The 27591-nt window shown below is 40.7% G+C and overlaps 1 protein-coding gene across 7 annotated transcripts in view; it reads left to right on the top strand.

Moving 5' to 3' along the window:
- The window catches only part of PDE10A (phosphodiesterase 10A), a 475662-nt gene that overhangs the window by 345871 nt on the left and 102200 nt on the right, over positions 1-27591 (top strand). For all 7 annotated transcript variants that reach the window (XM_074333807.1, XM_074333806.1, XM_074333805.1 and 4 more), the window contains one exon: positions 24859-24887. In XM_074333807.1, coding sequence (XP_074189908.1) covers positions 24859-24887 — 29 coding nt within the window. The remainder of the gene's footprint in view (positions 1-24858; positions 24888-27591) is intronic.

Genomic DNA, 27591 nt, shown 5'->3' with positions numbered 1-27591 from the left:
CCTTAGAAAAATTACTGTTTTGTAATTGGAATCAGTGTGACTATAAACATGGTTCCTTCACTTACATGCTTACATCTACCTGTGAGAGCCCAGCCGGAAGTAGTACTGTTTCCAGTGGTGCTGTGGCCAGGCCTGAGCGCTCCGACGGCAGCTGTGCAGTGGGGGCCCCCTGACTGGCCTGCAGGGTGGCCGAGGAGGAGGTTGGAGGTTTCGTGATTTCACCAGGAATGCCTTCACTGAAGTTGGGAATGCGTTCTATTAACACTGCATAAACACTTGCTGCCTGCTCTAGCTTTTAAATGGCACTGACACCGATGTGAAAATGTGCTAGTCTATACGTTCTTACACACCCCTGTGAAATACTAGCTTCATGATACATTACAGGAATTCACTAAATATTGTCTACCCTCATTTCTAATTCTGTTGTCAAGACCCTTACCATTTCAGTAAGAAAGATTTTTTTTATTTGATCCCAGTGACACATTTTTGTCATTTTAATTTGTGTTCTGCTCCATTCCCATAATTTGCGGGTTTGAATAGAAATGTGGTGTGTAGAAGACAGTGTCTTCCAGTAGCATCGCAGTGTTCAGGAAAAATATTTCAGTGCAGGCTTTGGAATCAGACTACTCTAAGTTTACATTTGGGGTCTAGTGCTTAGTACTTGGCATGTGTCAATGCACCTGTCACTTGTTTGTTCCTGTGACCACGGAGTGATGCTCTGCTGTGTGGAAGACTTCCGTCATCCACTGATCTGCTAAAGCACATTCAGCTATTTCAGTTTGGGGTAGTTATGAATAATATTAATGCTCTTTTAAATAACGCCCTAGAGTGAGAAATTTCATGGGAAATGCTGGGTTATAATTTACTATAATTTACTAGAGTATTTTTATGTGTGCACTAATGTTGTCTTATGTTTTTATCTCTTTGATGAGATTTGAATCTCATCTCTTTGATGTAGATCTATGCGTCTTCTGAGTCCATTTGAGGCCTATAAGATGTGTTCACACAAGTGAAAGTGTCATCTATTTCCTACTTACCACTTAGCTTCAATGAAATATATTTTATTTGCTAGTTTTTAAATTCTAAGAAGGAATCATTTGGTGACAGAGCTCTCCATGCACTGACTGAGCTGCCAGTATCTTGTGCAATGTTTGACATAATGGGCTACATTAAATACTCATTTAATGAATAAAAGATTGAATGAGTGAATAAATAATTGAAAAGCACTCTAATGCCTGTCATGAGATTAATGTTGATTCATGGTATGATAGTGATATAAGGTTGCATTTCTTAGCATATTATGTTAAAAATATAGTTCTTTATATTAATTGGAAACTGTTGTTTACCACAGAAAATGAGCCATTTTTGTATCAAAGGACACGTTGTCCAAAGGTCGTTGTTGTTGTATTTTTCTGTGGCCCTGTGGCTGTCAACAGGGTAAAGGAATAATGATGTATGTCATTTAAAGTGAAATGTTATTTGTGATTATTCTAAATACTTTTTCAGTTGGTAGGGTTTTCCCCTAATGATTTTATTTGAATAAACGATGGAGATGCGTGCGAGCTCCTAGGAAGCCACAGAGCTCTCCTGTTAACCTCAGTCTTTCATCCACTAATGCAAATTGCTTTTGGGAATGTGAAAGTCACTTGCAATTTGTTCTTGCACTCTTTACATGTGAGGTGGTGTTAGATGCTAAGTGCTTTTCTATTTTTCTATTGTCTTCAGAAGTACTGCTGTTGAGTAAGGTGTTATGTGTGATTGTAGTAGAAGGTTTTTTGATCTGGTCAATAAAAACGAGAGAGAGAGAGAGAGAGAGAGAGAGAGAGAGAGAGAGAGCCTTTTTTTTATGTGTATACGTCTTGGGAATAATGTAACTCAAACTTAAGTCATCGGTAATTTGAATCTATTCAGGAGCTTTATATCGTGCTTTGAATATCAGGGTTAGAAGAGAGAAGTGGCGTGGTTATAGATGATTACCGTCAGAAAAGAAATTTAACATTTCAGTATTCAGACAGTTTGCTGCAATTCTGCTTCTCTGGACTGCTTGTCACATTAGAATGTCATGTATTCACTTTGCCATTCTTGCTTTGTGCGTGTGCTTCTTGGGATAGTAAACCGAATTGGAAAGAATTAATTTGACTGCACTGTATGCTGTGGGGAGTATATTTAGAAAAACTCACTAGGGACACCTTTTGGTTGTTACTTTATAAATTGTTTCTGGAGAAGTTCACGAATTACATTCAACCTGAGCACTAGTGTAATCATTGTGTGATTCCAATCTTCTTTCATCGTAAGACCACGTAGGGGGACTTGGAGTCCAGACTCGGGAAGTCTCAGCTATTACTTCCCGAGCAGCAGTGCACAGCCCAGTGCTTCAGGGACCACGCATCCCCCGTCTTCAGGGCGTGTGACCGGTGACGCCATCTACACCTCCGTGGTGCGTGTGGTCTTTATCCCTGCATTCATTCATCTGTTGGCTCATTCTTTCACTCCTGTGTTCACCACATGCCAGCCAAACGCGTTGTAAGTAAATCAGACGTACGGCCAGGATGTATGGACGGCGTGTGGCCAAGCGGCCCGTGTGACCGGTGGCCCAGCAGTGGTAGCTGGAAAGCTGAGGTGTGCTACCTTCTGCAGTTTATCATCATTTGAAACTGTATTTATTCTTTTCTGATTTTCTTAGCAAACAAAACTATACAGGAGGACTCTCCACATTCTAATTATGGTACATGTTCTAATGCAACCTAGGTTTGGAACTGCATATTGACTAATGGAATGAAATTTGTGTAGAGAAAGCACAGGCTTTTTTTCAGTTCAGCCTATTCACTTATAAAGTCAAGTACTGAAATTAATTTCATGATATTATCCTTACTTTTTGACTGGCACAGTTGAATTGTTTTATTCTTAATTAAATGCTGGGGTTGATTTATTTATTTAACGGAGGCTAAATTAGCTCTGCCCAAGAGCAACCCAATTTCTTTTACTAAGTCATTTTTTAAAAAATGGAAGCAGAATAGTATTTACATTTGTAAGGTGAGTAGGGAGGGTGACTTAAACCAAAACTGAGGATTCACATTTACCCACGTTTTCATTTATACACATGAGTAATTCATGATTTACTGGACGTGTAATTACTTTACAGCAACAGACATGTTGAACCTATTTCAAATAGTGATTTTTGATTCAAAAACATCTCTTTAATCTGAATTTTAGAAACGGAAAATTTTGAAGATGGGAGGAATATAGGTTGAGCACATATTTTTATGGGGGTGGATATCACAGTTCAGTCCTGGACATGCTAAGTTTGAGATGTTTAGTGAGGTAGGCATACGAATGTAGTCAGGTCGGCAGTTGGGTGTTTGCAGCTGCAGTTCAGAAGGTGGTTAGGATGGAAGATACACGTTTGGGAATCCTGAGCTGCTATGAGATAGGACAGTTAAGTTGGGGAACTCATCCTAGAAAAAGTGCTACACACCTCATTGCTGAATATCCCTACGGTCACCTTCCAAGTACTCCCCTTAGGAAGCTATGCACTGATGCCAGCACCTAACCCACCCTTCGAAGCAATTTGGGAACTCTTTTTCTGGAATGGTCATCAGAGCTGTCGTCGTATTACCTGTGATGTCCTGAGTGTCATCAAAATGTGTTCCTTCCAATATTTCCTTTATCTTTGGGTAAAGAAAGAAGTCACTGGGGGCCAGATCAGGTGAGTAGGGAGGGTGTTCCAATACAGTGATTTGTTTACTGGCTAAAAACTCCCTCACAGACAGTGCTGTGTGAGCTGGTGCATTGTCGTGATGCAAGAGCCATGAATTGTTGGTGAAAAGTTCAGGTCGTCTAACTTTTTCACGCAGCCTTTTCAGCACTTCCAAATAGTCAACTTAGTTAACTGTCCAGTTCGTACAAATGCATAATGAATAATCCTTCTGCTATCAAAAAAGGTTAGTAATATCTTTGCAACTAGTTTGTGAACTTAATCGTCAGACCTTGTAGACATGCACTGCACGAGATCACCAAGAGGAAAGTGGAGGTAGAGGCCCGCCAGCTGGGCCCAGTAGGGTTTGGGGAAAGGAATTAGCTAGGGCAACATGTGTCCAATGAGCCGTGAGGAGAATGGAGAGCGCGTGGTGTCCTGGGAGCCACGGGCAGGAAACCTGTGGGACAGAGTGAGTACTGGTGTCAGAGGGTGCTGGTGACTCAAGGAAGATGAGGACCCAGGGTGGTCATTAACTGTAGCAGGCTGGAGTGTGAGTGAGTTGGCCAAGCATAGTGGAGTGCTGAGTTGATGGGGATGGGTTTAAAGGGTGATGGAGGAGGTGGCTTGGAGATGAAGCACGTTCACAAGTCTTATGGTTTGTTGTAAAGGAGAGGAGCCGGGGAGGGGTATCCGGAGGGCGAGGGCTTTGTTTTTTGTTTGTTCTTAACACAGGTGAAGTAAGAGATTATAGGTGATTGGAGTGTTTCAGTAGAGAGGAAACATTGTTGACACCTGAGAGGGGAGGTTGCTGGAGCATGTCTTTGACTAGATGAGAGGACAGGCTACAGCACACACGCCGAGGAGTTGGCCGTGGCTTGGAGCAAGGATGGTGCAGTCATCATAACGGGAGGAAAACCAGCGTATTGCTGCAGGTGGTGACAGGTAGACCTATGTGGTGGAAGATTGGGGGGCGTCCTGGATACCGTCAATGTAAAATGGCGTGCTGGGGGAAGAGGTTTTAGAAGTTTGAGAAAAGAGCAGAAGGTGGGGGTGGGGGTCCGTTAGGACTATGGATGTTCGTATCTATAGTATGATGGTTTGGCACAGAAGAGGCTCCCTTGAGGATTGAATTTCATTTTAAGTTGAATTGATACCAGTCAGCTTGACTGTGTATTTTCTCCAGCCAAGTTCAGTTACAGCTGCAAAGCAAATAGTTGAATGTAAGCAGGTTGTGGTTTTGCCACGTGATGTGTCGGTAACTGGGCATGTAGTGAGGAAAGGGTCACACTCGTGTGGACTTGCAGCTGGGTGAATGAGGACAGAAGGAGACCCTGAGGACGTGACTGAGTGTGTCGATATAGGCAGGGCTCTTGTTCAGCTCATTAACACGACTGTGGCCATACCTACCGATACCAATAGATTGAAATAATACTGCAAAACAGTGGCTGCTCTGCACTCGCAGAATGTCCTCCTGCCACCTCCACCTCTGCTGTGGGACATGCCTACCCCACCTGTCACGGGTGACATTTCTTGGGAAGTCAGCTCAGAGATGGAGATGAGTGTGGAGGAAGTTCATCAGTGAATTCATGGGATGAACACCTGTGGAAAGGAGGCTGAGGGAATGGAATGGAAATGGCCAGAAAGGGGGCGGATTGTTAGAGGGAGATGCTAAGCATTAGTTCTGCATGGCTCCGCTGGCCCTGTGTGTAGTTATGAAGCTGGGGGGGGCCCTTCAGGAACGTCCTGAGTGGGCCCAGGCGTCTGGGTGGTTGTATCCCCACGTCACGCTGGAGTGGCTGTGGCCATGAGTGAGGGGCTCCTTCAGCTGGCACAGCCCTGGTGGAGAGCTGGGTTTGTGCCGACAGTATCCCAGCCACTGGGGAGTGAGCTCTCCATTAGTCACGCGGATCTGGGTGACACGTCACACCGTCCACTATAGAAGCCATGTGCAAAAAGGTCACTAGCATGGTTCCAAATCTACGTTTTAGCCAATCTTTAAGACACCATCGCTTGCCAAGTTTTGGTGTAATATCAACGAAGAACAAGTGTCCAGAATAGCTGTTTAAAAGAACTGCTCCCTTTTCTAGCTACTTACCTCTGTGAAGTCAGACCGTGTTCTTATACTTCAACCAAATGAATGCAGACGCAGGTTAGAGAGTCCAGCTTTCTCTATTAAGACAGACTTTTACAAGGTTTGTAAAAATACAGAACAGTACCCCACTACTCAGTAAATTTTTTTTGTTTTGGAAAGTAGTTATTTTTCATAAAAATATATATGCCTGTTATATGTAACAGGTTTGTTACTACTACTTGAAATCAATAAATACATATTTAAAGTTCTTCAATTTTTATTTAAATTATAGAAAACATCAATACTCATAACACATATAAATAAAAGCCTTCTGGGCTCTCACTAACTTTTGAGAGTGTAAAGAACTATGAGATAAAAAAAATTTGAGAGCTACTTCAGTGTAAGACTCTTCTCGATATCCTGTGGCTCGCTTTTAATGGAAGACTAAAATCTTTTTTAGAAATTATGGTCTAAAAAGAGAATTCTCAATGCTCTCTGTACTTTGTGCAGTAGAATTTTTCCTAATATGCACATTTATTTCTTCAATTCTGTTATATATTAACATCTTACTGTTTTCCAATAGGGACGTGCTGTGTCTGTACTATTGTGCTGATACTGTGTGTTTTGTTAATTAAAAGCCAGATCAATACATCGTGACATTTTTATTTGATCAAATTCATTAACATTCCCATCTTGACTGATGTATTTGGATTTGACATATTAGAAGCAATTCTGAAAGGTGTGTAAATAGGTAAAGGCAGAAGTGATGTACTTTTAAAAAGCATAGTTTAGTAGCTCTAGCATTTGTTTTCATGAAACATGAAGACAGTCACTATATAATCATTGTACAATTAATATCAGTCACATGACCAGAAGTGTTGTATATTCACCTGCTGCCTTATGAAAAGGTTCTAGTCTGTAAAATAGTAATACGCTTTTCAAAATGAATGTTCAATAAATGACCTGCCTCTCCTGCAGTTTTTTTTCTAATTTTTAAAATTGTTATAAAAGCACATATATCATAAAATTTACCATCTTAGCCATTTTTAAGTGTACAGTTCATTGGTACTAAATACATTCGTAATGTGTTACCCTCACCACCATCCAGAAGTCTTTTCATCTTGTTAAACTGAAACTTTATATCCGTTACGTAACAGGTGACTCTCCCTCCCCACTGGCCCCTCCTTCCTAGCAGTCACCATTCCACTTTCTGTTGCTATGACTTTGATTACTCTAAGTCCCCATATAAATGGAATCGTACAGTGTTTGTTTTGTGATTGGCTTCTTTAGCTCAGCATGATGTCCTCAGGGTTCATCCATGTTGTGACCTGTCCAAATCTCCTCCCTTTTTAAGGCTGCATAATATTCCATTGTTTGTATGTACCACATTTTGCTTATCCATCCAACCATCCATGTTGGGTTGCTTCCATGTTTTAGGTACTGTGAATAAGGCTGCTATGAACATGGGCGGACAAATATCTGTTCAAGCCCCTGCTTCACATCTTTTGGGAATATACCCAGAAGTGCAATTGCTGGATCCTTCAGTAAGTCTAGTTTTTGTTGAGGAACACTGTTCTGTTTTCCACAGCAGCAGCAGCACTTACATTTCCACCAGCAGTTCACATCCTTGCTAACACTAATTTTCTTTTTTTCTTTTTTTTTTTTTTTTTATAATAGTGATCCTAATGGGTGTGAGGTGATATCTCCTTGTGGTTTTGATTTATATTTTCCAAATACTTAGCAATGTTGAGCATCTCTTCATGTGCTTAATGGCCATTTGTTTATGTTCTTCGGAGAAATGTCTGTTCAAGCCTTTTGCCTATTTTTAAGTTGGGTTGTTTTTGTTGTTGAGTTAGGAGTTATCTGTATATTCTGGATATTAATACCTTATCGGATATGTGATTTACAAATATATTCTCCAGTTCTGTGGGTTGCCTTTTTACTCTTTTGATAATACCTTTTGATGCACACAGGTAAACATTTTTCATGAAGTTCATTTTTTTCTATTTTTTCTTGTTGCCTGTGACTTTGCTGTCATAGCCAAGAAATTGTTGTCAAATCTAATGTCACAAAGCTTTTGCCCTATGTTTTCTTTTAAGAGTTTTATAGTTTGGTTCTTATATTTAGATCTTTGATCCATTTTAAGTTAATTTTTCTGTATGGTGTTGGGTAAGATTTTAGCTTCATTCTTTTGTATGTGAATATCCAGTGTTTCCAACACCATTTTTTGAAAAGATGGTCCGTTCTCCTTTGACTAGTCTCATCACCTTTGTCAAAAAATCATTTGAGCATATATGCCAAAGTTTATTTCTGGGCTCTCTATTTTATCCTACTAATGTATATATCTGTCTTTAGGTCAGTACCAAACTGATTTGTTTATTGTTGTTTTGTAGTAAATTTTCAAACCTGGAAGTGTGAGTTCTCTAGCTTTGTTCTTCGTTTTGAAGATTGTTTTGGTTATTTGGGGGTCCCTTGAGATTCCATATGAATTTTAGGATAAGGTTTTCTATAGATGCAAAATTTGTGTTGAGGATTTTGATAGGGATTGCATTGAATCTATAAATAACTTTGGGTAGTATTGCCATCCTTACATCACTGTCTTCCAACCCATGAACTTGGGGTGTGTTTCCATTTATTTATGTCTTATTTAATTTCTTTCGTCAATGTTTTTGTAATTTTCATTGTGTAAGTCTTTCACTTCTTTGGTTAATCCCTAAGTATTTTATTATTTTTGAAGCTATTGTAAGTTGAATTGTTTTCTTAATTTCCTTTGTGGATCATTCATTGTCAGTGTATAGAAATGCAACTGATTTTTGTGTGCTGGTATTGTATCTTGCCACTTTGTTAAATTCATTTACTTTGTTGAATTGATTTATTTAGTTGAATTAATTCTAACAGTTTTGTTTGTGTGCAATCTTTAGGGGTTTTTACATATGAGATCCTATAATCTACGAACATTTATCTTTTAACTACTTCTTTCCAATTTGGATGCCTTTTATTTATTTTTCTTGTCTAATAACACTGACTAGAACTTCCTGTACTGTGTGTTGAGTAGATGTGTTAGAAGTGGGCACCTTTACCTTTTTCCTGATCTTGGAGGAAAAGCTTCTCTCTTTTTTTTTTTTTGTCCTGGCACCATACATAGTTATTAAATTATTATTGAATATATTCTCTAGCCTGTATTTTATTTACATCCCTGTGATTATTTCTATAACTACCTATTTATACTTCTTAATCCCTTCACCTATTTTACCCAGCCCCCCCAACCACCCTCCATTCGATCTGGCAGCCATCAGTTTGTTCTCTGTATCTATGAGTTTGTTTCTATTTTGTTTATTTGTTTACTTTGTTTCTGTTTTGTTTGTTCATTTATTTCCTTCCACTTATACATGAGATCATATGGTATTTGTCTCTCTCTGATTTATTTCACTTAGCATAATACCTTCTATGTCCATCCATGTTGTCACAAATGGTACAATTTCATTCTTTTTATGGCCAAGTAATATTGTATAGATGTACCACATCTCCTTTATTCAGTCGTCTATTGATGGGCACTTAGGTTGCTTCCATATCTGGGCTATAGTAAATAATGCTGCAGTGAACTTACGGGTGCATGTATGTTTTCAAGTTAGTGTTTTGGATTTCTGTGGATAAATATCCAGAAGTAGAACTGTTGGGTCATAAGGTAATTCTATTTTTAATTTTTTGAGGAACATCCATATTGTTTTCCACAGTGGCTGCACCAATCTGCAATCCCACGAACACTGCACAAGGTTCGCTTTTCTCCACATTCTCACCAACACTTGTTTGTTGATTTATTGATGATAGCCATTCTCATAGGAGTGAGGTGGTATGTCATTGTGGTTTTGATTTGCATTTCTCTGATGACTAGTGCGGTTGAGCATTTTTTATGTCTATTGACCATCTGTATGTCTTCTTTGGAGAAATGTTTATTTAGGTCCTGTGCCCATTTTTATAATTGGAATGTGTGTGTGTGTGTTTTGAGTTGTATGAGTTCTTTATAAACTTTGGATAGTAATTCCTCATTGGATGTATTAGTTTCAAATATCTTCTCCAAATCAGTAAGTTGTCTTTTCTCTTTGCTGATGGTTTCCTTTGCTGTGCAAAAATGTTTTGGTTTGATGCAATCCTGTCTGTCTGTCTGTCTGTCTGTCTGTCTGTCTATCTATCTATCTATCTATCTATCTATCTATCTATCTATCTATCTATCTTTAGTTTCCTTTATTTCTCTTGCCCAAGGAGATAGATCAGGAAAAGTATTATTAAGAGCAATGTCCAAGAGTTTGTTGCCTATATTTTCTTCTAGGAGTTTTATGATTTTGGGTTTTAAATTTAAATCTTTAATCCATTTTGAGTTTATTCTTGTATATGGTGTAAGAAGGTGGTCCAGTTTCTTTTTCTGGTTTTGCATGTATCTGTCCAGTTTCCCCAACACCATTTATTGAATAGAGTGTCTTTACCCCACTGGTATATTCTTGCCTCCTTTGTCATAAACTCATTGACTATATAGATCTGGGGATATCTGAGATCTCTATTCTGTTCCATTGATTGCGTGTCTGTATTTACTCCAGTGTCATGCTGTTTTGATTACTATGGCCTTGTAGCATAGTTTGATATCAGGTAGCATGATACCTCCAACTTTGTTCTTCTTTCTCAAAATTACTGTGGCTATTTTGGGTCTTGCATGATTCCATATAAATTTTAGGATTATTTGTTCTAGTTCTGTGAAAAATGCCATTGGTATTTTGATAGGGATTGCATTGAATCTATATATTGCTTTGGGTAATATGGACATTTTTACGATGTTAATTCTTCCTATACATGAGCACAGTATGTGCTTACATTTATTTGTATCTTCTTCAGTTTCTTTCTTTAATGTCTTATAATTTTCTAAATACGAGTATAGGTCTTTTACCTCCTTGGTTAAATTTATTCCTAGGTATTTCATTTTATTTTTTGATGCAATTGTAAATGGGATTGTTTTCCCAATTTCTCTTTCTGATAGTTTGTTGTTGGCATATAAAATGCAAGTGATTTCTGAATATTAATTTTGTATCCTGCTATTTTACTGAATTCATTTATCAGCTCTAATAGTTTTTTGGTGGCATCTTTGGGGTTCTCTATTTATAGTATCATGTCATCTGCAAACAACGACAGTTTTGCTTCTTCCTTTCCAAGTTGGATGCCTTTAGTTTCTTCTTCTTGTCTGATTGCTGTGGCGAGGACTTCCAGTGCTGTGCTGAGTGAAAGTGGTGAGAGTGGGCAGTCTTGTCTTGTTCCTGATCTTAAGCAAAATGCTCTTAGCTTTTCATTGTTGAGTATGATGTTAGCTGTGGGTTTGTCATATATGGCCTTTATTACGTTGAGGTATGTTCCCTCTATTCCCACTTTGCTGAAAGTTTTTATCATAAATAGATGCTGGATTTTGTCAAAATGGCTTTTCTGCGTCTGTCGATACGATCATAGGATTTTTATCTTTCATTTTGTTTATGTGGCATATCACGTTCATTGATTTGTGGATATTGAATCAACCTTTCATCGCAGGAATAAATCCCACTTGATCATGGTGTATGATTTTTTTAATGTTTTGCTGAATTCAGTTTGCTAATATTTTGTTGAGAATTTTTGCATTTATGTTCATCAGGGATATTGGCTTATAATTTTCTTATTTTGTAATATCTTTGTCTGATTTTGGAATCAGGGTGATGGTGGCCTTGTAAAATGAGCTTGGGAGCCTTCCCTCCTCTTGAATTTTTGGAAAAGCCTGAGAAAGATAGATGTTAATTCTTGTTTGAATGTTTGGTAAAAATTCCTGTGAAGTCATGACGTCCAGGACTTTGTTGGGAGTTTTTAGATTACTGATTCGATTTCCTTTGTAGTAATCAGTCTGTCAGATTTTCTGTTTCTTCTTGATTCAGTCTTGGAAGAGTAGATGTTTCTAGGAATTTATTCATTTCTTCTAAATTGCCAATTTGTTGGCATCTGATTGCTCGTGGTATTTTTTTTTCTTTTGTATTTCTGTGGTGTCAGTTGTCACTTCTCTTTCATTTCTGATTTTGTTTATTTGTGTCCTCTTTTTTGCTTGACAAATCTGAATAAATGATTATCAATTTTTTTTTCCCCAAAAACAAGCTCTTGGTCTCATTGATCTTTTCTATTGTTTTTTCAGACTGTATTTTGTGTATTTCTGCTCTGAAAATTATTATTCCTTCCTTTTACTTACTTTGGGCTTTGCTTGCTGTTCTTTTTCTAGTTCCTTTATTATAAGGGTAGATTGTTTGAGATTTTTCTTGTTTTTTGAGATTTTTCTTGTTTTTTTTTGTGTTGCTGTGAATTTCCCTCTTAGGACTGCTTTCGCTATGTCCCATAGATTTTGGGTTGTTATGTTTTCATTTTCATTGTCTCAAGGTATCTTTTGATTTCTTCCGTGATCTCATTGTTGACCTCTTCATTGTTCAGTAGCAGCATGTTATTTAGCCTCCATGTGTTTGTGTGTTTTTCACTTTTTTTCATGTAATTGATTTCTAGTTTCATACTGTTGTGGTCAGAGAAGATGCTTGATGTGATTTCAGTCTTCTTAAGTTTATTGAGACTAGTTTTGTGGCCTAACGTGTGGTCTATCTTGGAAAATGTTTCCTATGCACTTGAAAAGACTGTATATTCTGCTGCTTGGGGATGAAATTCTCTAAAAATATCAGTTAAATCCATCTGGTCTAATGTGTCATTTGAGGCCACTGTTTCCTTGTTGATTTTCTCCCTGGAAGCTGTGTCCTCTGATGCCAGTGGGGTGTTAAAGTCCCCTACTAAGACTGTTACTGTTGATCTCTGCCTTTATGTCCATCCATATTTGTTTCATATATTTAGGTGCTCCCTTATTGGCTGCATATATGTTTGTAAGGGTTATATCCTCTTGTTGGATTGATCCCTTTGTCTTTGTGAAATGTCTTTCTATTATAGCCTTTGTTTTAAAGTCTGATACAAGTATTACCACTCCAACTTTTTTTTCGTTTCCATTTGTATGAAATATCTTTTTCATTCCTTTACTTTCAGTCTTTGTTTGTCTTTTGATCTGATGTGGGTCTTTTATAGACAGCATAGGTATTGTATGGCTTTTGTTTTCTTATCCGTTCAGCCACCCTGTTTCTTTTGATTGGAGCATTTAATCTATTTACATTTAAAGTGATTATTGATAAGTACATAGTTATTGCCATTTTATTATTCATGTTTATGTTCTTTTTCCCCCTTATTCTTCTTTGAAAAGTCCCTTTAAAATTTTTTGTCGTACTGGTATTGTGGTGAACTCCTTTAGCTTTTTCTTTGTCTGGGAAGCTTTTCATATTTCCTTCAACTTTAAATGATAGCCGTTCTGTGTAGAATAGTCTTAGTTGTAGGTCCTTGCTTTTCATCACTTTGAATATTTTGTGCCAGTCCCTTCTGGCCTGCAAAGTTTCTGTTAAGAAAGCAGCTGACAGTCTTATGGGAGCTTCCTTGTAGGCAACTAACTGTTTTTCTCTGGCTGCTTTTAAGATTCACTTTTTGTCTTTAACTTTCGCCATTTTAATTATGATGCGTCTTGGTGTGGGCCTGTTTGGGTTCATCGTCTTTGTGACTCTGTGCTTCCTGGGCTTCTTTGTCGATTTCCTTTGCCAGGTTAGGGAAGTTTTCATTCATTATTTCTTCAAATAGGTTCTCAATCCCTTGCTTTCTCTCTCCTTTTGATACCCCTATGATGCACATATTATTACACTTGATTTTGTCCCAGACGTCTCTTAAACTATCCTCATTTTTCAAATTTGTTTTTCTTTTTGCTGTTCTGATTGGATGTTTTCTGCTGTCTTATCTTCCAAATTGCTGATTCAGTTCTCTTCTTCATCTAGTCTTCTCTTTACTCGTTCTAAGTGTATTCTTCATTTCGGTTGTTGTATTCCTCATTTATGACTGGTACTTTTTTAATGGTTTCTATGTCCTTTTTATGCTTGCTATCTCTGTTGAATTTCCCACTAAGTTCCTTGAGCATCCTTATAACCAGTGTTTCCAACTCTGTATCTGGTAAATTGATTGTCTCCATTTTGTTTAGTTCTTTTTCTGGAGTTTTCTCCTATTCTTTCATCTGGGCATGTTTGTTTGTCTCCTCATTTTGGCTGCCTCTCTGTGTTTGTTTCTTTATATTAGGTTGATGTGTTACATCTCCCAGTCTTAGAGTTACAACATCCCAGAGTCATAACACTTGAATTTATACTAGCTTAACTTTAGTAACATACAAAAACTCTGCTTCTTGAAGCTCTATCTCTTCCCCTTTTAGTTTTTTATGTCGTAAAAGTACATCTTTAAACATTGTGTGCCTTCAAACATAAATTAATAATTCTTTTACATGTATTAGTCTCTTAAATTATGTAGAAAACAAAATGAGGGTTACAAACCAAAGTTGCAATAATGCTGACTTATAGACTAATAATGTTTTTAAAATATATTAGTCTCTTAAAGCATATGTATATCATGTAGATAACAAAAAAGGTGGCATTGCAAACTTCTGTTAAAATAATACTGTGTTTTATAATTGCACATCAATTTATTTTTACTGAGATCTTTATTTTCTTCAAATAGCCTTGAGTTACTATCTGGTTTCTTTCATTTCTACTTGTCGGACTCCCTTTAATGTTTGTTTCTTGCAGGTCAGGACTAATAGTGATGAAATCCCTCAGCTTTTGTTTATCTGGTTGACATTTTTTTATTTTAGGATTTTGTATGTGTTGGTGTACTGCCTTCTGGCCTCCAGTTTTCTCTGATGAGAAATCTGTTCATTATTTTACTGAGGAATCTGTTTATTATTTTATTGTATGCAATGAGTTGCTTCTTCCTGCTTTCAAGATTCTTTCTTTGTCTTTTGAAAGTTTTATTATAATGCATCTTATGTGTGTTTTTTGAATATATATTACTTGGAATTTGTTAAGCTTCTTGGATGTCTTATATACATGTCTTTCATTAAGTTTGGGAGGTGTTCTGCTACTAATTCTTTAAAGATTGTCTCGACACCTTGCTCTTTTCTTTTGAGACTTGCACAATGCATGTGTTGGTCCATTTAATGTTGTCCTGCAGGTCACTTAGGCTGTGTTCACTTTGACCCTGTTTAAGCCAGATTTTGAAAGTCTTTGTCGACAGATCTTCCATCAGTTATCTTTTAGGGATAGTTTTCATTATTTATTTTTTCCTTTGAATGAGCTATACTTCACTTTTAGTTTGTAGTTTGTATGCCTTGTGATTTTTGTTCTTTAAAATTGGATATTTGAATGTAATAGGTAACCTCAAATCAGATTTGCCCCCTTCTCCAGGTTTTGAAGTTTTTTGTTTTTGTTTTTTTGATTATTGTAACCTGTCTCTGTGTCTAGGATCAGCCTAAGATGTAAACTTGAAGTGTCCTTAGGTTTTCTAAGCCTGTGTCTTTCCCTATGCACACACGGTATGTGTAGTTGCTTTTGAAGTCTTCAGGGTCTTTAATTGCTGGCTCCCAGAGGTGAACAATGAAGGGTTTGTAAAAATAGGACTGGCCCGTTAAGTCCTCTGGATGTCTACTTAGCCCTAAGGGAGAGCCTTGAAACAATTGGGGGAAGTGCAAATACAATGGCACCTACTTCTTTGTCTGTACCTCGATGTCAGGAACAGCAGTCAGTGGTCAGAATAGATCCCCAGTATTTGGAAGACATGGCCTTTTTTTCCCACCCTGACTCCTACGAGCTGTGTGCAGGCTGCCCTAGGAACAGGTGCGTGATGCTGCCATGTGGCTGCGGTGGAGGGTAGGTGGCTGCCACTGTCTGTGCGGTGGCGTTGACTGAAATTAATTACAGTTGATCATCCAAGCTTTGCCCGGAAGTTGCAGGCCTTCAATAGACTCCAGAGTTCCCAAATAGTTCCAGCAGACAGATTCTGACAGTGCAGTTGTTATCTAGGCAGAGAGACTAATTCCTGGTGCTTCCCGCGCTCCACCATCTTCCCAGAATCCTCCCTCCCCTCACCTAATTTTGTAATATGGTGTGTTTTCTCCCATTGGATTGTATTTCCTTGTTTTATTAGATACTGAAAGTTTTACCAACCTTCTCATTCATTAAATATCCTTTGACACAATAAAATGAAGTAACATCAGTTGTATTAATATATTCTGAATTTTATCCATACTGATAATTTTTTTTTGTTTTCAAAGACTATTTATAATAAAACTAGAATTTTAATGTTTTGTACCTAATATTATTCCATTCGTATATACAGAGGGTGCCAAAGAATGTATACACATTTTTAGAAAGGAAGAAACTGTATTAAAATTGTAATAATATATACTGATAAAAAAAAGAATACAAATCATGTGTATACATTTTTTTGGCACCTCCAGTATATCTATCTATCTATCTATCTCTATCTATCTATCTATCTATCTATCTATCTATCTATCTATCTATGTATCTATCTATCAATCAAACTATATGTCAGTTAATTTTAAAAGATAAAAGTAGTGCTGGGTTTTACTTAAGTGAGCTCTTCCCTATGGTTAAAATTCTGATGTTTGGACCTTCTGTGAAACATTTATTTATTTTTTTGATTTTACATAATTATGAAATATTTTTAAAATGCAGGTGCAGGTTCATACAAATTACATAAATACTTACTGAACTTTCACATAAGGTGGTGAGAACCCAAAATTTTACAAAATGACAAAGCTAATGACAAATGAAAATAAAGCGACCAGTCGTGTGCTGGAGTGGCATCAAGTGGCTCAGTCAGTGGATATTTTCAGGAATTTTATGAATTGATATCAAAGTTGGTAGCTTGAAATCAACCGTGAGGAAGTATTTATACTACAGAAGTCAGCATATGCTACAAATGAGAGTGTTGGTGCTGTTTCTCTTGGGAGGCTGATAAACATTTAGTAACACAGCACTTACTTATTCCTGTCATGGTCTGTATCAAACTACCAATGTGAGGTCACCAGACTTACGAGATATGCAGTAGCACAGCATTACGTAGTGTTTGTGTCATCCACATAAACAGACACAACCTCTTGAGCACGTGTAATAGAAAATAAAATAGAGAATGATTGGGTTTTCAGTGTTTGTTACCTTTAAATATGATTTATTTGATTTTAAGTTTATGTAATTACATTTTTAGTAATGGCTGTTTTAACAGCCAGCTCACTCAATTCCTGAACGTGTAATAATTGGCTCTCTCAAGCCTGGGCAAGCTGGTTTCCGCACACACGTTGTGGGTGTATTTATAGCACAGAGATTGGAAAACGCTACAGATCAGAGCATGCTTTCCCAAGGGAGTAATTTGTTAAACATTTGCCAGCCTACACCCGGAGATAAACCCTACAACCACTGGGAGGTCCTCCTAAAATCAGCAAAATTTTTAGGTGGTCGGGAGTCCTAGGTCTTTGCCACCAAAGTAACATACAAATGACTGCATCTGGATCCCCGACTACAAAGCAGGTGGCGTCCTTCTGGAGGTCTCGGAGGAGCATATTCTATACCTGAGGACATACTCTGTCCTGTGTGCTGGATGACACACACGTCTGGGCTTTGACTGGGACCCAGAGCACGCTTGGCCTGCGTGCCAGATCCCGGCTGTGACGCCAGTGACTGCCTCTGGGGCCATGTGATCTGAGATGTATCAGTGACAGGGAGATACGTTACACACGGGGTGGGGACGGCATGCTGGTCCCAAGGTGACGCACTGGGCGCCTCTCGCTGTGCTCTCACCTTACACTGATGGTCCGCGGGCCAGTTCAGCAGCCACACCTGCTTCCTCAAGGACAGCCTGAGGGGCAGGGGCGTTTTCCTCCCAGTGTGCGAGTGGTTGAAAACAGCTCTTCAACACTTCAGCGCCACTTGTGCTTATTGCCTAATGTTTATATTCAAGGTTTATTTACAGTGTTTGCTCCTGTATGGCATTGAAAAAATGTAATGACTGTTAGAGTTTGGGGTCACTGCCTTGGTGTGTGCTGGCCACTAGCAGTTTTACCAGAACAAATGTCAACACACTTGTTCCAGCCGAAACTATGACACGTGGAAAAGTTGTTCAACGCTGAGTATTGCAGCACCACTTGTTTGTTGCCCAGTATCCACATAGAAGAGCTCCAGTGAGGACGACGTGCTGATGTCAGACACATCTGATGAAAATGAGGACTGTGGCCATGTGTACAGATTCATTCATTAGAAGGCGAGAGTGCAGTTCTGCAGCTGTTAATTCAGCCTTTTTGTCTGCAGCTGAGCCGTTCACCACTCACTCCTACTGGGGAATGTGCCGGCGCTGGTGGAGCGTTTCCTGCAGCTGGCGCTCGGCGGTGCCCAGCACGCAGCACTGCGCTGCTTGCTCCACTGTGTACGTGTTTCTCTAGTCAACACGGTGATGGCACCTTACCCTGCAGCCTGCAGTTTTGACATTTCTGGTTTGAAAAGTCGTAAAAACAATATTGGGCTTTTAAAGAGTGCACAGTGTGTACAGTTAAAATACGCAGGTCCTTTTTCTTGATACACTGAGTGACTGGTCTCACAATCACCTTGTAGCTTAGCCAGTGCCAGTCCTGCTTGGACTTGTTCTGCTGCGCAGGACAGCCGAAGGCGGAGTGGGACAGCCAAGCGGGTGGTGTTCTATCGTAGTGTTGTTTCTTATTTACAGTCTCACCCTGTTTCTTTGGAGTAGATTCCTACCTTCCATGAGTCGGAGAGTCTTCTGCTAGGGCCGTTTTAACTTTTTCAGTATCTTTAGACATAGATAGTGCAGTTGTAGGTGGAGAAAATGAGCTTACTTAGCTCCCCTTTTGAAAGCCAATGATTTATTCTTAAATATAAGAAAGTGTATTATAAATAAATTATTTTAGCATAAAACAATTAAAGTATTAAATGTAAATAATAATAGTTTCAGATAAAGTATACTTTTTGTATTTCTGTGTGGGTGCAAAGAAAGCTTGGGGCACCCAGTAACTATTGACTGGATGGGAATGTGGTCGCAGACACTGTAGCATATCTGAGAACAGCCAGTAAAAGCTGTGGGAGTATTGAGAGCATGTGTCGTCTCTGGTAACTCGCATACTATGTTCTGAACCTGTGACATTAGAACAGATTAGAGAGTGTTAGAATACCGAGATGTACTCCACGAACTGTGATGCTATCAGGTAGCCTCTGAAATCTGGTGTGATGGTGCGAAAGTGAGAAATAGGCAAATGGCATCTTAGTATAGTTATGACACCGCGTTTTCCCTCTGAAGCCTCTGCCATCCTTGCTGGTCTATGGCTGTTTTCAGGCTTGCCCCCTCGTGGTTACAGGATGGCCCCACCACCAGCAAGGGCCAGGGGCTCCTTTGTCTGTGGTTCTCTTGAAGCCATGGAATTGAAGTCCGTCTCTTCAGTCTGATCGGGCTGAGACATTTATTCACTATCTGGCACATGTTAGATGTTGAATAAATACTTGTGGATTGAATTGTGATCAGAAGACAGATGTCTGTCTCTCAACAAGCTGCACAGCTGTGCCAGAATGCCAGGAATGGCTGGAGGAGGCTGAATGGAGCCCTGCGAGCTCCTGAGAGACGGAAGTATATAAAAAGGACGGCTGGTTTATTGATTTAGTGGGAAATAAGAATTTCCCACAATGAGAAGACAGTCGTGCTCCGTTTAGGAATGTTGGAATTCCCGCAGGGCAAAGTGGCTGGTGGGCGTGAAGGATGGGGGTGCAGTGATGTCTTCCCAGTGTGGGGACCGGGGGACAAGTCCTCCCTCTGTCTTCTGCTCGGTCTCTTCTCTCTGGACCTGGTGTCGATATGTGACTTTGTGGATTGCTCTCCTTACCTTCAGAAGACGCACCAAAAGCTAAGGACAGATCCATGGAAGATTTAGTGAAAAGGACTGTATGTTAAACTTCAAGGAAATGGTCAATCAATTTAAAAAGTAGAAATTGTTCAAAACACATACTCTGAACATAGAGTAATAAAGCTGGAAAGTTTCAGCGCGGTCCCTACTGGAGTTTCAAATTGAGGTCATATAAAAATTGCAGCTTAGAATTTGGAATGCAAAATGTACTTTTAAAACTTAATTCCTATTATGGGCATTGAATCACCACCTCTCTTCTTTATTTTGATGTCTCTTTTATGAAGTTAATCAAAGCTTTTCATTTTATTCTTTATTTTACGTGTAGCATTAAAATGCCTATCATAATAACTTTCAATGCAGTGTTATTAATATCAGACCCTAGCTGTTTCTGAATAGCAGTGTAACAGAACAACTTTTGAAACACTCTGCCTGTGTAAAGCAAGTGGCGGTGCAGTGTCCTGACACCAGAGCCACCCCGTCCGGTCCTGCCGAGCTCACGGTCGAGGACGAGCACGTCTCCTACTAACACAGCTCGTTCCTAGTAAGCAGTGAAGGCCCATCACCCACCAATTCCTGCCTGACTCCGGTTACCGAGACCTGCGTTCTCCTGACTTTTCATCTCGTGTAGTTTTCAGATAGTTTCCGTCGTTCTTTTTTCATTGTTTGACTTTGCATTTTTTATGCTGATTGATTTTGCTTATATTATTTCTCTTCCGTCTTATCAAAGGGGCTGCTTTTGTGGTTCTGAGGACACCAGTGAAGTGCATTCTCTTTCTCCCCAGTTAGGGGACGCCAGGACATCCTGGTTCCACCTCAGAGTGCAGGGTTTGCTCTCCAGGTCCTGACGGAGCTAAGCAAAGGTGGGGGGCCGTACCGCCCAGCCACGTATTGGCATGAGCAGCACAGAGGAGCAGGCCAGACATTAGTGGGAGGCACTTGGGAAGACCCAGGAGGAGCAGCAGGGACCCAGTGACTCTGCCAGGCTGCCCACAGACGGGGGTCTCCTGCACTTGGGCCTGCTCACCTGCATGACAGTGGCGTGAGCCTCTACCTGTGCAGGCTGTATGCCGGTGTCTGTCTGGTAACAGCAGGGAAACCATCTGGGCGTTTAAGTTGTAAGTTATTGCAGTTTATTGTGATTGTGACAATTTAGACATATGAAGAGAACATCACATCGTCTCATCACCAAGATACTAACACACACATTTACTTATGTATAAAATATGTATGAACATAACAGTTTTTAACTTCAGACTTGTGAGATGACATGATATACTGCGAAAAAAATAATTTATAATTGCAACCAATTTGTGTGTGTTTGTCTAATTAATAAAATGTGTGTGTATTTATATACACATGTAGATTAAATACATATTCTTTTAGCTAATGTTGACTCATATAGTGGTTCTGATTTTCCCTTATTTTTAACTTAACCAAATCCTATTAAATTACAAATACAAACATTCATCATTATTTTTAGCAGCTGCATTTTTGGGTCATGTTGTATTTTTATTGTAAGCCTTCTCAAATCTTTTTAGTAGGAAGGTATGAAAAATCGACGAAGTATGAAAATACTTAAGGATTATAAGCAGCAACCCAAATCCTTTTCACCTCTTTTCTTTAATGCTTGATGTTAAATGTATCTTCTTAGGGCTCCTGTAACTAAGAAATGTATTTCGTTTACTCTTAAGTTTTTCCTCTTCGTAGTTTGCTTTACTTTTGTCTATAATTTTTATGGATCAAATTGTAAGAAAATGTAATAATCCCTTATTGTTTGTAAAGTATATGAGTTTTAGTGGAATTTTCCCCTTGATTTCTAGGATCTTACTTCAGAATAAAGAAGAATAAAGCAGCCACAGAACTTTTTAAAATCAGCCCATATACTATAAATTCCTTTAAGTTCTAGATATAAATTTGGATTCATTCATTCCTGAAATCCCACTTCATATAAAAGAAATACCCAAAGTGATCACAAAAAGAAAAGTACAGATCTATGCACACTTGTAAATATTTATACATTTTTCAATATTAAGTACTTACAATGAAAGTCATACTTAGTAGGAAATCCTCCAGGGGATTGTTTTTTTCTTCACATGAGTTGTTCTTTCTAAAGCTTTTTAAATATATTAAAATGATGTTTAGATTGAAGATGCTTTCTTCTTTTTTAATCAATTTCTGTTTACTAAGATAGATATTCCATAATAATTTCTGAATTTTTAAAAAATTGTCTTTTTGTATTCATCCCACTAGAATGTAAGCTTCCTGAAAACAGGGATAAGTGCCCGGCACAAAATGGATTTTAGTAGGTATTTGAATAAACAAGTGTTTGCAGAACCTCCATGCCACATACAGTTAGTGCCTGCTTTTGTGAAAGTTTTGTTGGAAATTAGATGCTCATGAATGGCACAAAATCTGGTATCCATGGCAGTTTCCTTCTTCGCCGTGACCCCTACCCTTTCGTTTTAAAGCGAGCTTCATTGTTGAACCACGTGAAATACCCACAGTTGGGTCATGAGTGCGTGTGTGGGGGGGTGGACAGGCACCCCGGGCCCTGAGATCTTAGAAGGGCACACTGTGCGTCATGGGTCCTTCACTTGGAGCCCTACGTGGTCTGCAAGGCGTCAGGACCTTCTTCTCCGTTACTTTGAACATGTCTTTGTAGAAAGAAATTGGTTTTACTGTCCAGTTATATTGTTAGGATGTTGTTTGACTGCAGACTTTCAAGGTGGCAAAGAAGTCACCTTTTCCACAAGAGACTCCCGGTTTGGGCTGCAAACCCTTGTTCACGGTCTCAGCCCCTGGGTGTCTCACCTCTAAACTCTTCAACATGCTTAAATTTTCCTTGGGCAAGGGTGTTCTGCGGAGAATTCCACATATAGGAAATAGGAAGCAGGGTTGCCTTCTCTGGGCAGATTTCACTGTGCTCATTAATCTCCTCGGCTGAAACACCGTGTTCCCTCAGTGACGCGGACTTGACACTCATTTAAGAAAAATTGTGTGACTTCTTGAGTTGGAGGAAGAGATAGAGGACGCATTTCTAAATCAGTGCCTAAATGTGGTGAAAAATCCAGAAATCAGCTTATAGGTAAATTTTTTTTTTAAGTACTTTAATCTGCCCATAAAGAAAAAAAGGTGGTTTTTATAAACACATACCAGTAGAGTATCTTATGCACACTGAGGTTTGTGAAATAATAAGCAAAACTGAAAGAGAAAGCAAAAGGAGTATTTATTTACGATGTCTGGACATTCTACCTCTCTTTCCTTTGCACTGCCTTTCGCATCGTAGGGATGGTGGGTGGGGAGTGGGGAGTCCCGAGCACCCCAGCTTGCTGACCCATCAGTCCCAGTGCTGCGTCCGCTCACACAGCTGCTGCTTTTCACACGTGCCTTTTAACCCACCTGACTTTTCAGCTGTGCTCGTTGAATGTATTAGATAAAAACTTTAACAAATTAAAAACGTACAAGCCTTTTTAACTTTAGAATCTGTTAATGAATTTGTTTTGATGATTAGATCAAATGGTCTCATCCTCAGAGACCTTTAAGAGGATCAGGGGTTAGGAGTTGAAGAGGAAATGAAACGTTTCTATGATGTAACTTCGGTGTAGAAGATACAATTAGTGTTTTGCCTATAACATGCTTAATCATAGGAATACCAGATGCAGTAATCAAACCATCATAGCATAATTATAAGAAAAACATGTAAGGTAGTGTGTGTTAATAAAAGAATACAAAGCATACGAGTAGGTATTGTTTATTGAACACCCACTATCGGACAGCTGCTGTCCCGACTTGGTGACTTGTAAAGGGTTCCCAGGTAAAGTCAGCGTGCAGCCAGTGTTGGCATACTTTAGGTTGGTGCAAAAGTAATTGCGGTTTTTGCAGTTATTTTCAACTTTTTAAACTGCAATTACTTTTGCACCAACCTAATAGTTTCTGAAGTATCTGAGGCATGTGACCGATAGAATATTGTTGGAAGACAAACTGGATGGTTGTGTGTATTCATGCATGTGTGTGTCATACGTACACTTCTGTGTGCATACCTGTGTGTGTGTGTGTGTGTGTGTGTGTGTGTGTGTGTGTGTGTGTGGGCATGACTGCAGGTGCACATGTTGGATTCAGGGACAGCTTGGAAGCTACTGGTTGGAATGTGATTTGGGACTAAACTTTGTGTTATTTGTGAAAATGGGTGGTAAGCAATGAACTGGGAAATATTAGAGAAAATAGGAACCAGCAGGCGTCAGTGGTTTAGTTATATGACTATTAAACGAGGAAGGAGAACCACAGCCCTGTCTGAACGTGAGGGGCGTGTTGCTGTCAAATGAGTTAGCCTGCGCTTTGGAGCAGCACTGATTGCACTAGACTTTTGGCTTGTGAAGTGAGCACTGGCGGTGGTAGTTAGACAGGGTCTGATTGCTACGCAAGATGCAGGTAGCGACGACATTAAAGGCTGCTTCCCCCTGACGGGTCTGGAGAGGCCCAGCTGCAGTTGCCCTTCTTCTGGAAGGGCCACATAAACCCACTTCCTCTGGGTCAGAACCAGTGGATCTCAGGTGGCATCTTGGCCACTTTGTCTCTTGTACCCTGTTGGTCACACAAGTGTATTCTGGCCAGGCAGCTGCTCCACAGGGACAGCCCTTCAGAGGGTCTCGCCTGGCCAGGTGTGCCCCACCCATCTCATTTTACCCCTTAATCGAGCTGACAAGCAGCCACAGCTCCTGGGCCCACCCCACACAGCCGCCCCGCTAGTGGCTGTAAGTTGTGCCTGGGCCAGGGTGCCACACAGGGGCGTGTGTTCTTCCAGCAAATAAGAATGGTGGAATGGACCCTCACAGCGCAAGTCCTATGGTCACTAGAGACGTGTGTGGCTTGTGTCGTTAGAGTATTGCAGATCTTGCACATTTTCTAGGTACGTGTATTTGAATAAACCACAGGGCAACCGTATTTGCAGGCAATCCCACTATGGAAGCTCTTGAGAGGTAATCTTGAAATGACTGTCAAGTTGTGTTATTTCATTTCCCTCCCGAAGGAATATGGACGTCAAGCTCTACATTTGTGACGTTTAACCTTTATTTTACAGACTTTAAAAAACAGATTCTTAGATTTCCTAAGGAGAAGCATGGCAAACGAGTCTTGTAATTTATTGGGAGTGGATGACATGTTCTGTGTTTCAGAACTACTCCAAGTGTCTAATTGTGTCTTTCCCCTTCCTTCTCCCCCCAGATGAATCGGCTCCTAAGGAAATCAGCAGGGTAAGTGACGTCACTGTCATGCCTCCGCCCTGTGCGGGAACACAGTCCTGGGTTTTTTCTCAGTGTGCTGACACGTCGCAGTGTTAGGAAGGGAAGGACAGAAACTGGGACCCCACCCCGAAGTATCCCGTCTGAGCGTGGACTCCGGTGTGTAGGGACAGAGGCTGCCAATCAGAGTCCTGAAGACTGAGCACAGCCAACACAGGCGATCTGTCTGTCGCACACGCCTCTGGGGTTTTGTGAATCGGGTGATGACGTAAAACAGTGGAGCGACTGCGTTTTGAGATGGGATTCGTAGCTGCTCTTAGAAAATCATGAGATACGGCCGCACAGACGCAGCGTTCCCTCATGGCAGCTGCCTGCTCTGGCCACACAGCGAGGCCACCGTCCCTGTGGCCCTTCCCCCAGGGGCCCGCATGGGTGCTGCCTGCTGCCTGTGCCCTGCCTTGGAGTTCATGCACCTTGTCTTGGGGAGAGCAAAAGGTGACGCGTGCGTGCAAGACGTGCGATGCCTCAGGACTTGCAGAAATAGGAAATGGACAGTTTTCATGTCCGAGAGAAATACTTAGCGTTAACTGTAAAAGACTTGGCAGACTTAAAAGCTTATGGGAGACAAGGACGGAAAGCATTTAGCAGACTGGGTTTAATCTACGGAATTCTAATTAACTGCAGATGAGAAAATACCTGTGTGTCCTGTCTACAGACACAGGTGTGAGTGGGGGGTAAATACTGAAAGCGATCAGTCTGATCTGTGCCCGATGCCACCTCAGGTCACTCAGTCTTTCTCAGGAAGCGTCACCGAGGTGCTGTCGGTGTGGTCATGTAACAGGTCCCTTTGCATTCTGACCGTCTGCGGAAAGGAGTCCGCAGTCAGCAGCGTGTTCCCGCACGCTGGGCAGAATTCCCTCGTCCAGCCCAGCCTCGCAGACCCCTGAGGTCTCTGTGGTCTCGGGGTTTATGGGGTCCCCTCACTGCTGACCTCACAGTCAGAGACTTCCCAGGTCTGCCTGCTTTGAGGTGTGTCAAGGGGTGGAGGGTCGGCCTGGAACCTTTGCAGCTGCTGGGAGCAGTGGTAAAGGCTTAAAGTGATGCTTGAGGATAAAAGGGGGGTTCTCACAAGTGAGCTGGGGCAGCGCTGATCCTGGGGCACCGTGTTGGCAAAGCTGCGGTCTCAGGGCACCGGAGGGGTACCGTGCTGCTCTAAGTCGGGGCAGGAAGAAGGAAATTGCAGCTTACCCATCGGCCTTCCCTTCACAAAGCCAGACTAACCCCGGGGTGTAGGGGACGCCCTGAAAGCCTAGACTTTGTTGCTTTTGGCGGTGGTGGGTAAAGGGCTGCCCAGAAGAGGTGGTTCCAAGCCATCCATGTGTTTTCCCTACATCCTGCCCTGTTGACAACAAATATTGGACTTGGGTTCTGACACATGGCTTATGTCAGTAATTAGCTCCTCAGCAGTTGCTGGAACTCTCCCGGTGCCTCCATGTGCTCACGTGTAAAGATTCTGGTGCCATGGTGTCATCACTGACTCTGCTTTCGCAGCCCCCTGCTTCAAAGACAAAACCGGTTCTAGAAATTGTGCAGAGAGCAGAATTTGTATTGAAGCCATTCGTGTGTACTTTAGTTTCGCAAAGTACTGGCCCATGATACGTTGGATGGGATAGTGACATGGCCACACAGCCCTTTCCTGTGATGAGAGAAGAGATGCAGTGGTTTTTCTGTGCTGTTATTTTATGTCAAATTTGGAGAACATGCATCTCTACTTGAGAAATACTAAATATGTGAGCTGACAACCTGGAATAGTGTCAGTTGCCAGGATCTTTTAAAGATTTTTTCTGAACATACCCATGTCTTGTGATCATTGCTGATTTGACGGATACTCAGAATTTGCTTTATGAAATAGTACACCGTTGTTTTAAATTAAAAAAAATAAGATTCAGAAATACTGAGTGCAGTCGTTTGGGAGGCAGTAGCTGGCCACAGGGCTTCTGTTTGAGCACATCCGTTGTCAAAAGGCCTGTTCTTCGGAAGGCCTGCGGTTTACAGCCTCAAGCAGTTCGAGTTTTGTGAGAGCCTTTCTCTTGGAGAGAGAACACCTGTCCTTAACTGTCATGTATCAGTGTGGTTGTGGATGTGTGTCCCCTCTAAGGAGGCTGTCCCCTTCTTCCAGGTGAGAGCTCTTTGAGTAGAGGGATTGTGTTCTGTCTTTCCCAGTGACACACACGCACACAGCAGGCGGGGATAAGTACCATGGTACATACGTAGAAAAATAAAGCAAAACAAAGGGATAAACAGTGATGGTAGATTGGGAGTGGACCGACTGGCTGCCTGGACAAATACGGTAGTCCCGGGAGGGTTACTTGCTAAGTTGACATTGGAGCGGGGACGTGAAGGAAATAGAGAATCATCCGGAAGGAGGGGGCAGCGAGTGCCAAGGCCCTGAGGCAGGCCCGGGTGGCTGGAGCCGAGTCGGCAGTGGGAAGTGCGGAAACACCTATAGAGTGGGTGTTTCCGGTCTTACAGCTGCTGCAGAGGCTTTGGGTGGGACGCTGCAAACCCTTGGCCACCACTGGGTAAACTGAGTGGGGAAGTGTCAGGTTGGGAGAAGCAGTCTGGCTGCTGAACTGAGTACACAGAGGGAGGTGAGGATGGAGACGGGACCGGTGAGTGTAGGAGTGTGGGCAGCAGACGGTGAGGTCTGGCGGGT

Source organism: Rhinolophus sinicus, linkage group LG05 (genome assembly GCF_036562045.2).
Source record: "Rhinolophus sinicus isolate RSC01 linkage group LG05, ASM3656204v1, whole genome shotgun sequence".
NCBI lineage: Eukaryota > Metazoa > Chordata > Mammalia > Chiroptera > Rhinolophidae > Rhinolophus > Rhinolophus sinicus.
This window is presented reverse-complemented; position numbering and strand designations above follow the sequence as displayed.